General features: G+C 47.5%; 1 protein-coding gene across 1 annotated transcript in view; it reads left to right on the forward strand.

Moving 5' to 3' along the window:
• The first annotated feature begins 431 nt into the window (after positions 1 to 431).
• The window catches only part of CATSPER4 (cation channel sperm associated 4), a 63,135-nt gene continuing 42,526 nt past the window's right edge, over positions 432 to 21,040 (forward strand). The window contains exons 1-4 of the mRNA XM_048501624.1: positions 432 to 452; positions 731 to 792; positions 3,659 to 3,735; positions 5,465 to 5,527. Of these exons, the coding sequence (XP_048357581.1) occupies positions 432 to 452; positions 731 to 792; positions 3,659 to 3,735; positions 5,465 to 5,527 (223 nt within the window). The remainder of the gene's footprint in view (positions 453 to 730; positions 793 to 3,658; positions 3,736 to 5,464; positions 5,528 to 21,040) is intronic.

Consider the following 21,040-nt stretch of genomic DNA (forward strand, 5'->3'; position numbering starts at 1 on the left):
TGGCCGACATCATTCTCCTCACGTCCCTTTTATCCTCACGACAAGTTAGGCTGAGTTTGTGATTGTACCAAGGTCACCCAGCCAGTGTCCACGACAGAGTGGGGATATGAGCTTGGCTTTCCCCGATCCTGCTCCAACACTTGAACCACTACACCAGACAGGAGAGACGTGCATTCTTTATTCAAGGGATCTTTTCTCTCTCTCCAGAGTCAGCATGGCGTAGTAGTTGAGAACTGGTGGATTCTAATCTGAAGTTAGTGTATGGACCCGGGGAAAAGAAGGAGGGGTGTGGGGGCAATTCCCCCCCCCCCACGTGACTAAATGGCTGCAGCCTGGGGACATTTGACCCCATATGTCCCCCTGGGTGGTACACCCCTGGTGTCTACAGCTCTTCTTTCCTCCATTTTGTCATCAGAACATAGGTTGTGGTAATGAGGCTGGGGGAGACAGACGTAAGGGCATCCCAGTGAATATAACAACTGAGTGTGGTATTTAAGGCAGGGTCTATGCCCCCAGTAGCTCTGGAGCATACGTGTCAAACTCGCGGCCCTCCAGATGTTATGGACTACAGTTCCCATCATCCCCTGCCAGCATCATGCTGGCAGGGGGTGATGGAAACTGTAGTCCATAACATCTGGAGGGCCACAAGTTTGACACCTGTGCTCTGGAGCATTGAATCTACATTTGGGTAAACTTTCTTGTCACCCTGTTGTCTCTCTTTCTCACACAGGATGGCAACCAAAAGTGTGGGAGGGGAAAAGCTACAAAGCTGAAGCGAGGTGATGGGGTTGCGTGGGATGACATACGCCTCAGACAGCTGCACAGATGCTGAAAGGAATACATGTGCTCTCTTTGCATGTGTGGTAGAGAAGGTGGGATGGGACGGGGAGGGACAGCAGTTACCTTAATCTTGAGGCAGCCTGAAACTCAGAGGAGGAATAAATAATGTGCACAGAGGAAGGAACCAGGTCGAGGAGGAAGGAAGAAAGATTTGCAATAATATCTCCACAACCCTACCATACTAGAACTCTTTTGACATCTTAATATCTTTATTCCTCCTTTCCGCTTAGGGAAACAGGGGTCTAGCCTAACCCAAGAAATGTTGAAAACATATTCATAACCTGCTTTTCTCCTCAAGGGACTCAGTGTAGCTAACAACAGTGCCCCCCCCCCCTTTTCCTCTGTTTTAACCTTGTGTTGAAGGTTAGACTCAGAGAGAGCAATCAGACCCATGATCCCCCAGTGAGTGTTCAAGGCTGAGTGGGGATTTGAACCTTAGAATATAAGAACTAGCCTGCTGGATCAGACCAGAGTCCATCTAGTCCAGCACTCTGCTACTCGCAGTGGCCCACTAGGTGCCTTTGGGAGCTCACATGCAGACTGCGAAAGCAATGGCCTTCTGCTGCTCGGTTTTCCAGATCTAGCCTGATACAATACAATAAAATATAATACAATACAGATCTAGTCTGATACAATATATTTCCCCCAAGTATGTCCCAGAGTTTATTCAACAGAGGTGCTCTTGGGAGTTCTGCATTCCCTAGTACACAGGGACCCGGGTTAGATTAGGATGACAGTGTAGGAAAGAGTTCCACCCCCTTCGCCATTATCTAAAACATCCTCCTTCATATACATTAAGTTTCCCCAGTGGGAGAAATCCTAAGACCCCACTCCTCATAAGGCACCATCATCTAAATTAGACCCCGAATAACTGAGAATCAGGTTTTGAGCATAGAATTCCTAGATCGCACTGGTCAATCTTACAGGCAGTGTGGTGTATTGATTGAAGTGTCAGACTAGGGTTTGGAACAGGGGTCTGCAACCTGCGGCCAATTAGCCATGCTGGCAGGGGCTGATGGGATTTGTAGTCCATGAACATCTGGAGAGCCACAGGTTGCAGACCCCTGGTCTGGAAGAACCAGGTTCAAATTCTCCCATTCTGACATGGAAGCTTGCTGTGTGACCTGCGTGGGGCCAGTCATACACACTCAGCCTAACCTACCTTGCAGGGTTGATGTGAGGATAAAATGGAGGAGAATGCTGTAAGCTGCTTCGGTTCTCCAGCAGAAAAAAAGTAAAAGCACATGAAATAAATACATAAAAACCATACTCAGAAAAAAGCATATAGCGTCCAAAGGGATTTTCCCCATCCTAGTTCAACATACTATAACTAAGATACCACATCTCGACTCTCAGTCTGTTGGGCATCACGCGCAGTAAATAATTACATGCAACTGTGTGCTTGTTTACCTGTAGTTTGCACTTTGCACACCTGGGTGGATAAAAGACCAATTTGCCTTTCGGCTTGTGCAACTGCCACCACAAGGCCCTTTTGGAATCTCTTAATGAGATGCTCGAGTTTGATGTTAGTTGAGTATCAAGGGCTTCGGTGGCACTTTCTTCCTTTAGTGAAGGCCGGGGCTTTTCAGTTTGTGGGAAACAGTCCCTGGTGGCATGTCAGGAACTTCGGCAGATCCTCTCAGGACTGAAGGCCCCGGCCTTTCTAAGCTGCAGCTCTTTACAAATCACAAGGTTGTGAACACATTGGAAAGCATTCCAGGCCAGAAGTTCTTCAGATTTGGTTTCTTGTTTCCAAATGTTTGGCGCACTCCATTGCATCAGGCTTGACTCTGACAACCATCCTGGCAGAAGCCTAAACAGCATGTATAACTTTTGCCGAAAAATGAAAACTGTGTAGTACCAGAGACCGTCCAAAATAACGCAACACTATGCAAGCTTTTGAGTCCTCCGGAGCTAGCACCAGGCTGAATGTTTTAAAAGGAGAGGGCAAAGAAAACACATATTCTAGGTCATGGTCTGTGCTTGTTTACTTGGATATTTATACCCCCTTCATTATAGCTTGCCTTTCTCCCCAGAGGGACCTGAAGTCCTTTTCAGTGTTGTTCTCCCTACGTCTGTTTAATCCTTGCAACGACAACCCTGCGAGATAGGCTAGTGTGATACAATGACTGGCCCAAGGGTAGCCAGTGAGTTTCTGTGGTGGGGTGGGGATTTGAACCAGGTTCTCCCAGATCCTAGGTTGTCATTGTCACTGTACTGGTGGTTTTGTCAATGAAGCAGGACTGCCACTAGGAGTAGGGGTGGAATCATATTTTGCCCTCCCACGTAGTCACGTTAAGGCAATATGATTTTCATTAGTCTGGTAAACTGATATCCTGTCACCCATGATGGTTAACAATCAACAGAATAAGGCATCAAAAATCAAATTCATTAAAAAAAAACCCAAATAGTTTTTAAAGCATTCCAAACCTCAGTGTGACAGACAGCACAAGCTAATCTGGCTCACCAGATAAACCTCCACAGCTCAAGTGGCAAAACGGGGACTCAAACCCGGTTCTCCAGATTAGAGTGCACCTGCTCTTAACCACTACACGACATTTTCAAATGATGCTGGAAAGTATGCCAAGATGGTGCCAATTCTGTTTAATGGGGGAGTTTTACTGCTTAGATGTGGCTACTGAGATGGTCCTCCTATGAGTCCCCAGCATGTACAACTGGGCCTCGGTAGCCAGCCTCGGAGCAGATGTAAAAAACCAATACATCATCATTAATAACCGGCACTGTGCACTGCTGTAGCTATGGGGTGCGGGGAAGAGGGCTGGAGCCCCAGGCATGACTTACTGGGGGCTCATTGCAGGGCTATGGCCCCCTTGCAACTGTGCCCTGGCCCTGAACTCCCCGTGGAGTTCGGGGCAGGAGTTCAGTTGAATGCCGGTGAGAAGGGCTCATCCCACCCCCCATCTTCAGCTCAGCTGTGTCTTACACATTGCATTGCCATCTCTATCATAACAGCTCTGTGATGACCCCCTTCCCAGCATTTTGAAACCTAGTGCAGACTGAGAGTCAAGAGATTTGGTCTCTTCAGATGTCATTCCAATTGACACTCTCCACCCCCAGGTTCATTTTAAGGGATGGGTGGCTCCGTCAACCGAAAGTAAAGAGCCTGCCCAGAAGAGCGAGTGGATCTGGATTTCATCATCCTGCCTTCTCACTTGATCTTTGCTACATTTTTAATGTAGAGGCCAGCGTGGTGTAGTGGTTAGAGCAGGGGTCTGCAACCTGCGGCTCTCCAGATGTTCATGGACTACAATTCCCATCAGCCTCTGCCACTATGGCCAATTGGCAGAGGCGTAGCAAGGGGGGAAAGCGCCCGGTGCACCGGTGCGTCCTCCAATTGGCCATGGTGGCAGGGGCTGATGGGAGTTGTAGTCCATGAACATCTGGAGAGCCACACGTTGCAGACTCCTGGATTAGAGTGTCGGACTAGGGGGTGAAAGACCCAACTTCAATCACTCACTCTGCCACGGCAGCTTACTGGGTGGCCTTGGACCGGTCACACACACTCAGCCTAACTGACCTCACAAGGTTATGGAGAATGAAATCCCCTGCCTTCCTCAAAGATGGCTTGTATCATTCTCCTCTCCTTCATTGTATCCTCACAACAACACTGCGAGATAGGTTAGGCTGAGCGCATGTGACTGACTCGAGGTCATTCAGTGAGCTTCCATGGGAAGCGGGGTTTAAACCCGAGACTCCCAGATCCTGAGCCCCTTCCACACATGCAGAATAACGCACTTTCAATCCACTTTCACGATTATTTGAAAGTGGGTGTTGCTATTCCGCACAGCTGCAAAGTGCATGGAAAGTGGATTGAAAGTGTATTATTCTGCATGTGTGGAAGGGGCCTCAGTCTGATACTCTAACCCGGGGTGTCCAACTCTGGTGCCCCAGATGTTCATGGACTACAATTCCCATCAGTCCCTGCCAGCAGGGCCAATTGGCAGAGGCGTAGCAAGGGGGGAAAGCACCCGGTGAACCAGTGCGTCCTCCACCCCTGCCCCAGAGTGCCCCCACCACACCCTCACCACATCCCCTAGGGCCGTGGTGGCGAACCTTTGGCACTCCAGATGTTATGGACTACAATTCCCATCAGCCCCTGCCAGCATGGCCAATTGACCATGCTGGCAGGGGCTGATGGGAATTGTAGTCCATAACATCTGGAGTGCCAAAGGTTCGCCACCACTGCCCTAGGGGCGTGCACCCGGTGCATTGTGCACCCCCCATTCCCTTGGAGCTACACCTCTGCCAATTGGCCATGCTGGCAGGGGCTAATGGGAATCATAGCCCATGAACCTCTGGAGCACCAGAGTTGGACACCCCCTGCTCTAACCTGCATAGCACACTAGTTCTTTATCTGTAGACAATGGGGTCAGTGGAAAGAAAACCACTTAACCCCCCTCCCAAAACGGGACAGCACTGAATGCCTGTTGCTGTCTGAGAGCCCCCTTGATTTCCATGCAAACTGCAGGTGCTGAATTGCAGGCAGTGATTTGGGTACGGTTTGGTTTTGAGGTTGGGGCTGTGTGTGTTCGTTCCTTGCTGGGCAATTTCTCTCTACGCTTTCAGCACGCTGTTTTTTTTAATGCGAGTGTTTGTCATGTAGCCGGCAATCGAGTCGAAGATCTGCCTGCTTTCAATGAGGCCCTGTTGTGGTCTGCAGCGCTGGGTAAGCTTTGAACCCGGGGAGGCCCGAATTCAAATCCCAGCTGGGCTGGAATCTTTCTAAGCCTGCTTGGCCCCAATTGTTTCCTCTCGGTCTCGCCTGCCTACCTGGCCCTACTAAATACTGGCCTACCTCAGTGGGGAGGAACTGAGAGCGGGATTGTAAACAGTCCTGTATAATTAGCAAGCCATCGAAGTCAGCGAGCAGCAAAAAATACAAGCCGGAGTAAACTTCAGCCTCCTACTCACACCCAGCTGTACAGTTGTTTCGGGCTTGTTGCAAAACAGCTCTTTATAGATCATGTCAGCAGTCAGCCCGGAGCATCCCGAGGTTGGGCAGTCCTCTGCAATGCGATGCACAGAGGGGGAAAAATAAGTCCAAGGAGTCTGAAAGATGAACAGATTTACTATGGGATACGCTTACATGGAGTACAGGCTATTGATTCAATAGGTTTTGTTGTACCTGTTCTATGAAGGCCTTAGTTGGGAGGTGGGGTTTATTTAGATATTTACACCCTGCTTTCTTCCCAGGGGAACCCAAAGGAATGTACAACATTGTCCTTACCTTCTCCATGTCATCCTCATGGCAACCCACCATTGGATGGTGGTAAAGTTATGAGCCTTAGGTTCCCCAGTAAGCTTCCACGGCACCGCATGGCAAGAGACATTAAGCATCTCTGGAGCAAAGGTTAGCAGATGGAAACGAGGCCCCACACTTGTTGTTGCTGCTGCGGCCCAGGTTCAAGTCAAGCTCTCCTTGCAGCACTTAGACAACTGTTTACATTGTCACAAAACCCCTATTATTCAGTGTCCGCTTTAATATTTCTTGTGCACGGGTGTCAAACTCGCAGCCCTCCAGATGTTATGGAGTACAGTTCCCATCATCCCCTGCCAGATGCTGGCAGGGGATGATGGGAAATGTAGTCCATAACATCTGGAGGGCCATGAATTTGACACCCATGCTCTTGTGTGTCAAGTGCTGTCACGTTGCAGCTGACTTATGATGGTGACTCTGTGGGGTTTTCAAGACAAGAGACCAACAGAGCTGATTTTGCCATTGCCCGCTTCTGCTCAAGAACCCCGGATTTCCTTGGTGGCCCCCCATCCCAGTACTGACCCAGGGCCAACCCTGCTTAACTTCTGAGCTCTGACAAGATTGGACGAGCCTGGGCCATCCAGATCAGGGGAGTCCTTGGCAATGTTAATAGCTGCCAATCTGCGTGAATCGGCAGCATTTTTACACATGTGCCATTTGGCAGAAGCGCAACCCAAACCTGTTTGGCAGGTGCTGAACTGAATGGATCCACTGATCAGCTCACATCTGATCAGCCCAGTCAGGACCCAGCCCGTCCGACTGTTGAACACCTTGACTGCGAAATCCAAGGCGTTCCTACTTTGTGTCATGCGGAATGGAGGGGACCAGAGCAGCGGCGGCGGCGAAGAGGAGGAGGAGGAGGACTTGTTTGGACCCACCTTTCTCTCCTGTAAGAAGACTCAAGGTCTTCTTACAAGCTCCTTTCCCTTCCTCTCCCCACAGCCGGTTAATGCTAGCTAAGTCAACCAATCATGTACAGCACATTTTGATGACGAGGGGCCACAGCTCTGTGGTGGACCTTTTACTTCACCTACAGCAGCAGCAGAAGAGGAAGAATTTGGATTTATGTCCTGCTTTTCTCAACCGTAAGGAAGCTCAAAGCAGCTTACAAACTCTTCCCTTCTCTCTCACAACAGACACCTTGTGAGGTAGGTGGGGCTGAGAGAGTTTCGAAGAACTGTGATTAGTCTAAGGTCACCCAGCAGGAATGCAGGAGTGCGGAAACACATCTGGTTCACCAGATAAGCCCCTGCCACTCAGGTGGAGGAGTGGGGAATCAAACCTGGTTCTCCAGATTAGAATCCTGCTCTTAACCACTACACCACGCTGGCAAAAGTTCCTTAAGAGCTTTGACCACATGAAACTGCCCTAAAAACTCTAGAAAAACCATTGTTTAATCATGGTTGTTGTCCCTGATTGGTAATCTGTCTACCGGGTCTTGGGAAGAGAAAGGTCTTTCCCTATACCTCCTGCCAGAGATCTTTTAAGGAATATGCCAGGAATTGAGCCTAGGATCTTGAGAGCCAGCATGGCGTAATGGTTAAGAGCAGTGAACCCTAATCTGGATAATCAGGTTTGTTTCACCACTTGTACCCATGAAGCCTGCTGGGTAACCTTGGGGTAGTCACAGTTCTCTCAGAACTCTCTCAGCCCCAGCCAACTCACAAGGAGACTGTTGCGAGAGAGAAGGGAAGAGTTTGTAAGTTGCTTTGAGCCTCCTTATGGTTGAGAAAAGCAGGATATAAATCCAAACTCTTCCTCTTCTGCTGCTGCTGTAAGTGAAGTAAAAGGTCTACCACAGAGCTTTGGCCCCTCCTCATCAAAATGTGCTATACATGATTGGTCGACTTTGCTAGCATTAGCTGGTTCCCCAAGATCTCAACAAAGAAGAGTGAAGAGTTTTGGATTTATACCCCACTTTTCTCTCCTGTAAGGAGACTCAAGGTGGCCTACAAACTCCTTTCCCTTCCTCTCCCCACAACAGACACCTTGTGAGGTAGGTGGGGCTGAGAGAATTCTGAGGAACTGTGACTAGTCCAGGATCATCCAGCAGGAATGCAGGAGTGCGGAAACACATCTGGCTCACCAGATAAGCCTCTGCCAGTCAGGTGGAGGAGTGGGGAATCAAACCTGGTTCTCCAGATTAGAATCCATCTGCTCTTCATCACTACACCATGCTGGCTCCTTTCCTAACTTGACAACCTGAGGCTCTTTCGTTGCAGACACCAGGGATAATTTAACCTGGGAACTCAGCATACAAAATTTGGTGTGAGTTCCACATCCGCAGAGCCACCACACTGCCTTCTGTTCCGAATAGGAGGTCTGTCTTCTCTCTCTTCCCCCTTCCTTTAGCTTTCCCTCTCCTTAAAGAAGCTCCCTTTTAAAGTAAAAACTGGAAAAAGCCCTGGGGATTCTTGTAGCTTATCATACCTTCTTAAGTTGTTGGCAGTGATGTATCTGTACAGGTGTTGCCTCTGAAAGCCCATATCCGATTGAAGTGGTCTGGTTTAGCATAACATGTGGGGAATATTAACTGGGGTTCAGGGGGGAGGGTCACATGGGGGGGTGCATGCCATGCTGGTAGGAAAAATCCATCCATGACTCCACATAACAGGAACAACTCCGGCTTTGGTGTACATAATCCCAGGTGATCAGGCTCATGATTGATGGCTGACACCGAAGGAAACACTCCCTAAAGAGCACCTGGTTTTGCAGACAACCTCAGAACACACACTAAATAAAAGCCGAGGAACACTTTTGTACGCAAAGGTGTGGATTTTGGCAGTCAGGAGCGGTGAGCAGGAGGTGGCTGGATCACTTCCTGTTTGGAATCAAATGAGCCACAAGATGTAAGAAGCAGCCCGACAAGATCTTGTAAACAGTGATGTTCCTGAAAATGGTCCCACTTGCCCTCACAGTCAATGAACATAACAGAGATGCAAATGCCAAGACAGTCGCCAGATCCACACCTGGAGATGATGTTTGTTTCAGAACAAAGCCTTGGGATTTCCTGCCCCTTCTAGTCTCTTGGGCCACCCTTGTCTTCTGAAAGCTGCACCTTCTCCATCCAACCCATCTGCTCTATCAGAAACACTTCCTACTTTCTGGAATCTGGCCTGGCATAATTGCTGAAAGAGGTAGTGTGGTGTAGTGGTAGGATTAGGAGCTAGGAGTAGTGGTAGGATTAGGAGCTAGGATACTGGGGTTCAATCCCCCACCAGTTTGTCCTTTTCAGCCAAATGCTACCTCACAGAGTTGTTGTGAGAGAGAGAAAAACAGGAGGAAAGAGGCCGGTGTGCAACACTAAGTCACGTGATAGGATAAAAAAAGATAGATAGGTTGTCCTAATTTTGGCCTTTGTGGAATGTCTCATCAAAATTTGGCGCGGGTTTCTAGAGCTGTCAGTTTTCAGGGCCCAGTTGCTTCCTAGATAGAAGGCAGAAATTTCAGACCTGCCATGAATCAATGATTGGATCACACAGGTGATGGTTTGAGCGGTTATCTGAACATGGGCCACTCTACTATGGACCACTCACACTTATTCTTGTGCATGATGCACAAACCCACACACTGTCTCTTGGGCCACCCTTGTGGGTTTGTTCTGTGGGTTTGTTCCCCACTGGCTCTTCCACACTCATCCTTGCTACAAAGATGCTTGACTCAAGTACAGGCAATTGAGCCAGCATTTGTTGAGGCAAACCAGGATGTGAACAATCACCTACAAGCCAAACTATGACTTCATAAAGTAAACTGTGTCTCATGCTATATCTGAACTGAGTGTCTGAGTGGGGGGTGGATGCGCCTTTCCTTTAATGTGCATGCATGTCAATACATGACAGTGCCATGTAGACCTCTGCCTTCTATTTTGCATGCTGGCAAAGCTCGCTTTGAAGTGTTCCGAACGGCTCGTAGTACAATTTGCCCCCCCCCCCCCCGTGTATCTCCAGTCTAAAGTGCAAACCCTTCCTTGGCTCTGAAACTAGAATAGGATCTTGTAGGAGTCCCCCAATCTTGTTGAGCCTCTTGACACTTGGGGAATGTTGAGAATGGGGGGGTGGGTGCTGAGGTTCATCACACAATGTGTTGGGAGATTGCAAGCCATGCGTCAGCATGCAAGGGAGGTAGCTGTTTCCAAACAGGTGATCTCTATAGATGCAAAGGTGGTGCCTTTTGGGCTTTTCTATAGTACCTCCTGCTCCACTGAGTGGGAGGAAAGGCAGAATGGGCTCTTGGCTTTGAGAAAGAGACGCAAATGGATGTCGAGAAGCCGTGGGAAGGACTGTCTCTCAGTGTCTCTCAGTGAAAGAACATCAGGGCAAAATACAGACAGTTAAATACAGACCGTCTCAGGTTCAACCACCAGCATTTTCAGTTAAAATGATCTGTTTAGTAGATGATAGGAAGGATCACTACCCAAGACCCTAAAAAGTCTACATCTAAAGAATTTTGTAGATCAAATGATTAGGAAAACCTAGATAATTACTACTGACAGAATTTTTTTTTAAATCAAGATACTAAACTCCTAAGAATGAGATTGGATTTTCCAAAAGGAATGGGCCCGATGGTTTCAGCTGTTAAAATATAACAATGGCAAGACCTTTTGGGAAAGCTGATTCCAACCATTTGAAGCATGAAGTCAACCCTAAGAAACTCAACGTTCCTCCTCAAATTTGGATAGATCGTTATTGGGCTGCCTTTAATGTTTCCAATGATGTAACAACTCATGTTGACCTGGACAAGTGGTTGCCTGTCAAAGGTGACAATGGTGTTCCTGAGGAACCAATGGTCTGAAGGCAGCTTTTCTCATATCCTGGTAGTATGGTCCCTGGGCACTACATTTTTGTTGCGAAATGCATGGACTGACTGCACAAGGCACAAATTCACTGTCATGGAAGAGAACCTTCAGCTGCGTTCTATTTGGGCCATTTGGGCTTAGGCCATGATCCTTGGTGTGAGAAAAAGGACTGTGCTGTCCCTGTTTTCCTTAGTGGCGTGTTGAAGATCATGCAAGTATAGACCAAAAACTCAGGTCTTTCTGGTCAAAGCAGTGGTAGAGAGTGTAGTGGTTAGAGTGTCAGACTGGGAGACTCAACTTCAAATCCACACTTTGCTATGGAAGCTTGCTGGGCGAGTCCATATCCATGCTCTTTCAGCCTAGCCTGCCTCACATGCAGTGGCGGGATTCAGCAGGTTTGCACCACTTGGGCAGAACCAGTTGTTTAAATGGTGCTTGTAAACAACCAGTTGTTAAATGATCTGAATCCCACCGCTGCTCACATGGTTGTTGTGAAGATAAAATGGAGGACAGAACGCCGCTGTTACTTGCTTTGCGTTCCCATTAGGGGTATAAATTAGGCAACTAGATTGGCAATGAATGAAGCCCCGGGGGGGGGGGGGCAGCAGAATTTGTTGTTGACATATTAATTTTTTAGCAATATACAACCTTTCTTCCATAGAACTAATCAGACTGTCAGGTGGCATCTCAACCAAGCACCAGCCATGCCCAGATCAGCTTAGCCACAGTAAGTTGCTGCATCATCATGTATCTATAGCCACAAGCTATAGCCACAAGACCCTTAGCATAGCAACTGAAACTTTATCATGTCAAAATGATGGGTTTAGTTAAGGTCAGTACACCTGTGAAGCTGATCTAGCTAAATGCTGACCGGCTGTTTCTATGCTAGAAGCATCTGTGTGTTCCTTGAAACCTGTTGCGCTGCTTTCCTGAGGACTGATCTTCTTAGACCCCAAATATCTTTGGCTGCACTGCTGGTGGGAACAGTCGGTTTATGTAGCCCCAGATGAGTAACTGCTCCATTCTGTGTGGAGTTGCTTCAGTCTAAATTTGCATCTACACAGTTGGTTATTGTGCTCCCATAGTATAACAATATTTCACAACTGGATTTTCTTGCGCGTACAAGATGACCCAGGAGGGACACATTCCCAAGAGATGCATCCATGCATCTGTATGGGGCAGACAAATGAGTTGGTGGTGTGGGTGTGTGATGTAGATTTTTTATGGGATGGGTTCGGTGGCTGAGGGTTTTCTGGCTATTCCATTCCATGCATTGTTTCAAGCAAGCCGGGCATGCAATGGGAGGGGTTTGAACCCGAGAACCCCCCTTAAGTGTAAGGCCTTGCTCAAGTAGGCGAGGGTGAGATGGAAGAGCAGAAGTTTGCCTGAAACCCCATGTGTCATTTCCCCTGGGCAAGGGGGCAAGCAGGAGTGTTAATTCGCAGGAATATTAATGCACAGGGCCAACCATCAGGGTTAAAAACTATGCTCAGGATGCTGAATCAGAATGCGTGCTTGATTTTCACTCCAACGATGCAAGCTCCCTTTGAAGGGGCTCTCAGGAACAGGCTGTCAAAGTTGCGTAGGACCCTTGCCAATTTTCCTTGATCAACTCATTTCCTCCAAGGAACTCCATACAGTTCACAGGGGGCTTATCCTCACACAATAATTATGCGGGTAGGTTAGGCTGAGAGTTGACCCCCCCCCCCAGGTTGATGAGGGGGGTTAACTGATGACCAGGGATACAAATGTGCTTCTCCCAATCCAAGTCCAATGCCCGAAATCATTACACCACCCACTAATGGGCCCACATGTTATCTGCATAGTTTCCAACATCACCTGGCATCATTGAAGTTTCCCACCCCCTCATTGCAGGTGCCGCATCTCCTCTTGCTACCTCTGAATTTACAGGCGTAGCACAGGACAAGGGCCTGCATTAACTGGACATTTCCATGATAAATGGAAAGAAGTCGGAGCTGCAAACCTTGTGCATAATTCATTAAAACAGAGGGTATATCCCTGGAGAGCCAGCATGGTGCAGTGATTAAGAGTAGGTGCACTCTAATCTGGAGAACCGGCTTTGATTCTCCACTTCTCCACCTGAGTGCCAGAGGCTTATCTGGTGAACCAGATGTGTTTCTGCACTCCTACACTCCTGGGTGACCTTGGGTTAGTCACAGTTCTTTGGAACTTTCTCAGCCCCACCTACCTCACAAAGCATCTGTTGTGGGGAGCGGAAGGGAAAAGATCCTCTGAAGATGCCAGCCACAGATGCAGGCAAAACGTCAGGAGAGAATGCTGCTAGAACACGGCCATACAGCCCGGAAACCACACAGCACCCCAGTGATTCCAGCCATGAAAGCCTTCGACAATACATTGAAGGGAAAAGAGCTTGTAAGCCACCTTGAGTCTCCTTACAGGAGAGAAAGGTGAGGTATAAATCCAAACTACTACTCTTCCTCCACCTCCTCATCTTCTTCTTCTTCCTCCTCCTCCTCCTCTTCTTCTTCTTCATCATCATCATGGTGGCTGCATCCACACAGCAAGAAGACTTATCTTTTGCATTCATTGCCTGTATGTGGCTGTGAATTGGCAGCACATGCAGAAGTTTCCTGTGCATTTTCCTCCATCAGCCACCATTTCCTTTGCATTTCCCTCCCTGCCTTGACGCCAGAGGAGGTTTTTTTTTAAAAGAACTGGGAAACAGGGTGGCACATCAAGGGGCTGATGAAAGGAAAACAGGGCCCATATGGCCCATTCAGTTGATGTGATAAGACACTTGAGCTGCACTGTTCTCAAAACGACTGTAGCGAGGTGGTTTTGGGAAAGATTATTTTGAGGACAAGGGAAGGACTACTGGAGCATAAAATCACATCGATGCGGAGGCTCCAGTTTGGATATCAAAGCAGAGAAAAACTTCCATGTGAAAGCAACCTACTCTCACAGGTTTCCTGACTGTTTTTTTTTTCTAATTGAAACACAAAGTTTTCCCAGCTCAGTGCATGAAATCATGCTCAGCATTTAGCCGAACGCCTTGAAGGGATGCTTTGTCTTTTAGAATTTAATTGGCTGAGCAAGCAGGCAGGACAAGAGGCACTAAGTGGTCACTCCAGCCAGGAAGCAACGTGGAGCGTTTCTCTCTATGTGCCATCTCTTCCTCAGAACACCAACATGAAATGCTGGCTGCCCCAGTGGTTTAGATTCATAAGCACAGGGGACATTTTTCACTCCGAAGGCACCTACATAAACCCTTTTCTAGTCATTAGCACTTTTAAAAAATCCTGTTCCGGGTGGCACACTTCATTTCTCCCTTCTCGATGTTATCATCACAACAACCAGCTTGTCAGTCAGCCAGTTTATTTACAGTGAGATCTCTGCATGGAATAAAATGCAACGTAAAAGAACATCATAGCCAAAACAGGTACCTTAATTAATTCCAATCATGCAACCTTGTTAGATAATGAGGCTGAGAGACAGCGCCTGGCCCAAGGTCACTGGAAAGCTTCCAGGGGCAGAGTGGGGTTTCAGACCTGACTCTCCCAGCTCCCAGCTAGACACTCTAATCACTACACTGCATAGGGTTATTACTTTGCATTTCAGGCATCACGGATGATCTTTCAATCTTCTTTGGAAACAGAAGACCATTTCCAGTTGCTCCCTCCTGAGTTATGTTGTCCATCCCACAGTCTGTGCTGTGGCAAGTAGTTCCGCAGGCACGCCACACATAATGGACTCTGTCAGTGTAGGTTTGGTCAGTGATAACGCTCGAGGTACCAGCTTCCTCCGCCCAGAGCAGCTGTTTTCTTCCCTGTTCCTCTTTAAGCTGTGCACAGGAAGTCTGGCTTTGTGAACTCTTACAAGAGTCCGTAGCTGTGCTGTATGTAAAAATACCTGAGGAATACGGAGGAAAGTGTTTTCACAGTTGCGTCCTGGTGCAGGCATGTGAGAGACAAGAGTTTATGCCCGTCATATGCTACCTAAGACACCAAGCCTCACTTTTAGTTATGTATATGTTTATACCTGGATTTTCTTCCCAATGGGGACCTAGCTCACAATAATTTATCACTTTTCGTTTTATCCTTGCAACAACAACCCTGTAATTAGATGGAAAGTGTGAGGCTAGCTTACTTAGCGAGCTTTCATGGCAGAGTGGGGATTCAAACCTGGAACTCCCGGATCCTAGCCTGACAATCTAACCACTACACCTTCTTGCCTTGTTACAGAACTGCTGAGTTGACTTCCACTTCAGAGCTGGGTTGAAGATGCATTACTACTAGCTTGCATGATAGCAACCTTATTTTCTGACATTTTCCTTGCAGGGAGGGAGTTCCTCCTACTTTGTGCTATCTGCCACGGAACCTCAGTGCATCGGTGTGAGCATCATGCCAAAAAATTCAGGGGGCTGCTCAGCAAAGGCAAAGCGAGGGGGAATTGCGCCCGGGGGCGCACGCACGCCCCACGCCTCTACCGCAGTGCCATCCCCCGCCATAGAATGCCCCGACATGGCCACTCCGCAGCCCAGCCATGCCCCCTCCTCTGCTCTGCCCAGGGCATCGTGCCCCACCCAGCCCCGTTGGCGCTACACCATTGAAGCTCAGTCATGGACACTTTGAGGGCACCTGCCAGGCTGGTGAGGTGTGGTACAGTGGTTAAGAGTGTTGGACTCTTATCTGGAGAACAGAGTGAGATTCTCCACTCCTCCACATGAGTGGGGGATTCTAGTCTTGTGAACTGGATTTGTTTCCCCGCTCCTACACATGAAACCAGCTGGGTGACCTGGGGCCAGCCACAGTTCTCTCAGAACTCTCTCAGCCCCATCAATCTCACAAGGTTTCTCATGTAGGGAGAGGAAGGGAAGGGAAAAAATTACAGCAGTCATAATGCAAAAACCAAGCACAGAGAGAACAATGAGAAAGAATATGGGGGGGGGGGGAAGAGAATAGGAAACAAGAGAAAGAATATGGAAGTAGAAAGAAAATACAGGAGAGAAGCAGGAAAACAGATAGAAAAAGGAAAACAGAAAGAGAACAAGGAAGGAGAAAGAAAAAAAAGGAAGGAGACAAAAAGAACGACCTTCAAAAAAGTGTGGGGAAAACTATCAACGTGAAAGTTGGTCCTGGCAGACCACTTCGGATTCCTCTTGTGAGTAAGGACAGCTGATTCATTTCCTTTCATATCTGCTGCACAGGGAGGGGGAAAGGAGGCAAACCGCGGGGGGGGGGGTGGGTGTAGCTTTTATTCCCTCAGTCTTACCCTGAAACTTCCCCCCTCCCGTTTCCTTCCCCCCTCCTCCTTTTTGTGCCGAAAGGAGAAGAGGGGGGAAAATTCATGCAAAGTTGCCTTAAATTAGCACCAAAAGGGGGGGACGGACGAAAGAAAACTCACACACACACACACACACAAAGCACAACTCTGGCCGGCTGCTGCCGCTGGTGGGTCTTGGCAAGCGCTGGCAACTGATGCAATCAGCCGTGATTAACAGCGGGGAGAGGCCTGGCTTGACAGCACTCCCCCACCTGTGTTTGCCATTGTCTTCCTGTGCGAGGCTTGCAGGTGTTTGCTGGCGCCAGGCTGTCTGAGCTCCGGGCCCGGCTCCTTCCCCCGCCCCGCCCCGCCGGCTTGGCTTGGCTCTGCAGCTCCCTTGCTCCTCTCTCAGGCTCTTTCACACGGCTGCAAACAAGGCTCCCTCCCTCCCTGAACACACACACACACACACACACACACACACACTGGGGCTGGGGGGTTCTTAATCTGTGGGTCCCTCTCCCTGAAGACAGTGTTATGGACAGTTCAGTTCAGTGACCTTTATTTGGCATTTACAGAACAAATTAAAAAAAAAACAACAACCCCAAGATATAATACAAGGTTAGTCTTGGCAAAAACACTCAAACTTATTTCTGGACGCATGAAACTTTCAAAAGAAATTTAGCTGCAGCTTTAGAGATCTCCACTTCTGGGCTATTAAGCAGATTGATCATTTTTACACCGTCAAGACGAGGTCTCAGACCCAACTGGGAAAGAGTGCAGCAAAATCAGGCCTAATATTACGATATCTAGGACGGAAAAGCAAGATGTGATCAAGGGAGTCGACTACTGATGGGCAGAATTAGTGACGCCGTTCATGCTGCGTCAGATTTTTTAAAAACCCCGACCTTGAAGCAATGGAGAAGGAAAGGCAGCGCATCTTGTTCGTGCCAGAACCCATCTTTGCTTATGCATAGGTTGTTGCTCCAAATAAATAGTATGGACAGATTGCAGAGGAGGTGCAGGCCAACTATCCGTTGCTCTTTTACGTTCACAGAATTTCTTTTCACTGAATGCTTTTCATTGCTTGTGTTGGTGTTCATTTCCAGGAGGATGAGTTTTTAGTTGACTCCGGAGTAGGCTAAGTTTTAGGGTCTGGGTGGAAAAAAGAAAAGCTTTGCATTTTCAGGCGATAAAAAGATGCTAAGTCTGAAGTTTAGGCTGGATTTATAGGAGGTGGGGGTCGTAAGCAGTGGTGGGATTCAGCCGGTTTGCATCACTTCGACAGAACCAGTTGTTAAAATGGTGCTTGTAAACAACCAGTTGTTAAATTATTTGAATCCCACCACTGGTCCTAAGGTTTTCTTCAAGAGAGGTGGGAGAACCGGTTGTTAAATTATTTGAATGCCATCACTGGTCCTAAGGTTTTCTTCAAGAGAGGTGGGAGAGCAACACGTTTAAAGAGGCGCTGCCTTAGAGCGCTTTCAAGCAAAGGCTCTCAATCGCTTTGCAAAGTTGCTTTGGGATCTGATGGAGCAAAGGCTCTCTTCTGCTCCTCCTGGAAAGGGGGTGTTTGTACCAAGACTGTTTCCTTCTTGAATGGCTGCACCTCCCCATCAGATCCCAAAGTAACCTTCAAAGCATGAAACGATCAGAAAAATGTAAAAAAACAAACAAACTGCGCTTTTCCAAATGGAAGCATTCACTGTCCAAGTGCATATCCATAGCATTATTCCCAATCTCACCCCTGCCGTTGCTGGAGGGAAGGGACGTGACCCACCAGTTGCTGGAACTGATGTGGAATTATTTCCAAGGAAATGGAAAGGTACCCACAGTGGCATAACTGAGTCATGTAAGGTTGGGGAAGTCTCCACAAAATTTGCCTATATTTGCTTTACACCACCACCCCCTCCCTTCAAGAGATTTGGGGTGGCAGTGGCACACACAGTTCTTTGCCCCTTTCCCCATATCCTCAAGGCAACCCTGCTGTGAGGTGGAGGGCCAATCATCATGGCTTCAACTTTAACCTACCACACAGAGTTGTGGGGTGGATAAAATGGGGGGAAAGAATGGATGCTCTTGGGAGCACTATGGAGAAAGCAAGACAGGAGAGTATAATAGGACCGAAGATGTTTATTACAGAATCGGAGGTCTTTTAGGTGAAGCAGGCGCCTCTTGCCCCACTGCTGCTCCCCCCCCCCCCAACGATTTCCTTGTATTCCCACAGTCTGCTGCAAGCTTGGTTGCCAGATGTTCACTGTCATTAGGAAACGGGCTTCATTTCAAAATCTACAAAACTGCTACCCTGGACCTTATCTGCAGTGACCTCCAGATGTCAGGGCATTTTCATCCACAGTACGTGCCTGTCTATAAAACGTTGCAGGCCAGTTGCATATTTATTTATTTTATTTAGAATTCTGACTTGTATGTCCTCCTTCCTCCCCGCCCCCCCAACACACTCGAGGGGGACTTGGGCAGCTGACAACAGTTGCCATTAAAAATAATATAACATACAAAAATCCCAGTATATAATTCAAAACCAATCAACTGTCAGCAAATAGCACACTAAAAACCAACTATTATCTCACCCTGCTCTAATTGACCCATAACCATCCTCTTAGAATATTTCATTGCCTATCTATTGTATGTATTGGGGCAAGGCTGTGGCTGAGTGGTGGGCCAGTGTGCTGAAGGTCCCTGGGTTCAAATCCCAGCATCTCCAGTTCCATTGACCATGTAGGAGGTGATGTGAAAAAAGTTTGCCACCAAAGCGCTTGGACAGCAGCAGCTTTTCAGAGTAGATTTTTCTCCACACACCCCTGCACCTTACTGCAAATCGATGAAAACCGAGACAAATTTTTCACTGAAAAAATCAATGAAAACCGAAACTGATGAAAACCGAAGACAATGAAAACCGAAGTTCCACTGAAGTTTGAGGCAGTTGTTCGGAAAGTGCCATGGCTCAGTGACAGAGCATCTCTTTTGCATGCACGAGGTCTGGGTTTGAACCCTAGGCTCTTTAGTTAAAAGTATCAGGTGGGTGACTTGAAAGACCTCTGCCTCAGACCCTGGGGAGCTGCTTGCAATTGGAGTACTGAACTGACCTTGATAGACCAAAGGGTCTGACTCAGAAAATGGCAGCTTCGTGTAATCTCTTTTCCAGGAATATTCAGTGCCAGGTGAAAACTTGGCTTCCCTCCCAGATAACATTTTGCGCTATCTGGCTGACTCATATTGTTGCTGATGCTTCTTTGGTGGTTTGTATTGAGGGGTGGATTTTTTTGATCGATTCCTGTATCATATTATTATTCTGAACATGTTGTTTTGTAAGTTGCTTTAGAGACTTCTAGGTCACCAGGCAAGATAACGTGATTTTCAACAAATTGATGTCTGAACGGGGCTCCTGTTTCCTGAGGGCTAGAAACTTGTTCACAGATCCTTTCTGGGTCTTGATAATTTCACTGATAATTGCTCACATGTGTTTCTATGTTTGTTTGTTTCCAACAAAACTGGAGAGCTAAAAACTCCCCCCCCCCACCCAACAATCCAGAGAAGTTTAGAATTGCACGTACCCTTTTGTTTTCTGGAAATTTTGTGCTGTTGGGGATAAATGTGACTCACCTGATTCTGACTTATTGTCTTTTGTGTAGTTTTATCTAAATAAACACTTGATGTATTTTATTATTTTTATTGATTTATTTGGTTTATATACTGCTCTCCCTGTCAATGGGCTCCAAGCAGCGAACAACCATAAACTTGCAGTTAAAACAACGACAGCATTACTTCCCAACCCATCAATAACCAGCAACCAATCGAAACCAGAGCAAAATAAAAGACACCAAACACGAAACAACGCAAGCAAACAAAACTTTAAAGCTAAAAACTGAAAAGGGCTGAAAATGGGGAGGCCGGCTTATGGAAATACCATTTGCTTTCCTCAACCATATACGTTAACCTGGATAGCTTTAAAAAGGGCTTGGACAGATTGATGGAGGAGAAGTCCATCTATGGCTACCAATCTTGATCCTCCTTGATCTCAGATTGCAAATGCCTTAGCAGACCAGGTGCTCAGGAGCAGCAGCAGCAGCAGAAGGCCATTGCTTTCACATCCTGCATGTGAGCTCCCAAAGGCATCTGGTGGGCCACTGTGAGTAGCAGAATGCTGGACTAGATGGACTCTGGTCTGATCCAGCAGGCTAGTTCTTACGTTCTTATTATATTGTTGCCATTCTTATGCCAGAAGTGAGCCAAAAAAATTGTGGTTAACAGAAGAGCATGTTTATGCTAGAGGCAGAATTTGAACCTGAGCCCTTTTGGGTCATAGTTCAGTCGCTGACTCTAGGCTGCACACGGTGCAGACTTAAACATAGTAACTCTAGTGGACTTAGAAAGGTATAACTCTGCTTCAGACAATACTGACAAGTTATTTTCTGTTAACGAAGGCTTCGTATTTAGTCTGGGGTTCTCAAAGAAGTAGAAGAGCCTGTTCCCTAACGGAAGTATTTGTTGTAAATAATGCTGTTGTATTATCTGGAACAGCAAAATGACTTTATGTCAAGGCCTTGACATAGCTTGGTTACTGCTGGTGATCCTAAATCATTCAATGGGAGGCTGGCTGTTCCCACCGCATGAATGGCATCCACTTTCCTGGTTTGCAGTTAAGCCAGGTTTGCTTGGCTGGTTGGATTAGAGATAGCTGGAAAGTAGCAGGTTGCACACTGGATTTCAAAGGTTGTTACAAATCTAATACTGTCTTGTCTGATTGCTTCTGCACACCCAGAACGTCTGTGAGCAGATTTAGCAGGGAGATTAAGCCTTTTGGGTTCTTGCCTGCAAAGGGCATTTACGCCTTATAGACTAGGCTGGGGTTTGCAACCTGTATC

The sequence above is a fragment of the Sphaerodactylus townsendi genome, linkage group LG06 (genome assembly GCF_021028975.2).
Source record: "Sphaerodactylus townsendi isolate TG3544 linkage group LG06, MPM_Stown_v2.3, whole genome shotgun sequence".
NCBI lineage: Eukaryota > Metazoa > Chordata > Lepidosauria > Squamata > Sphaerodactylidae > Sphaerodactylus > Sphaerodactylus townsendi.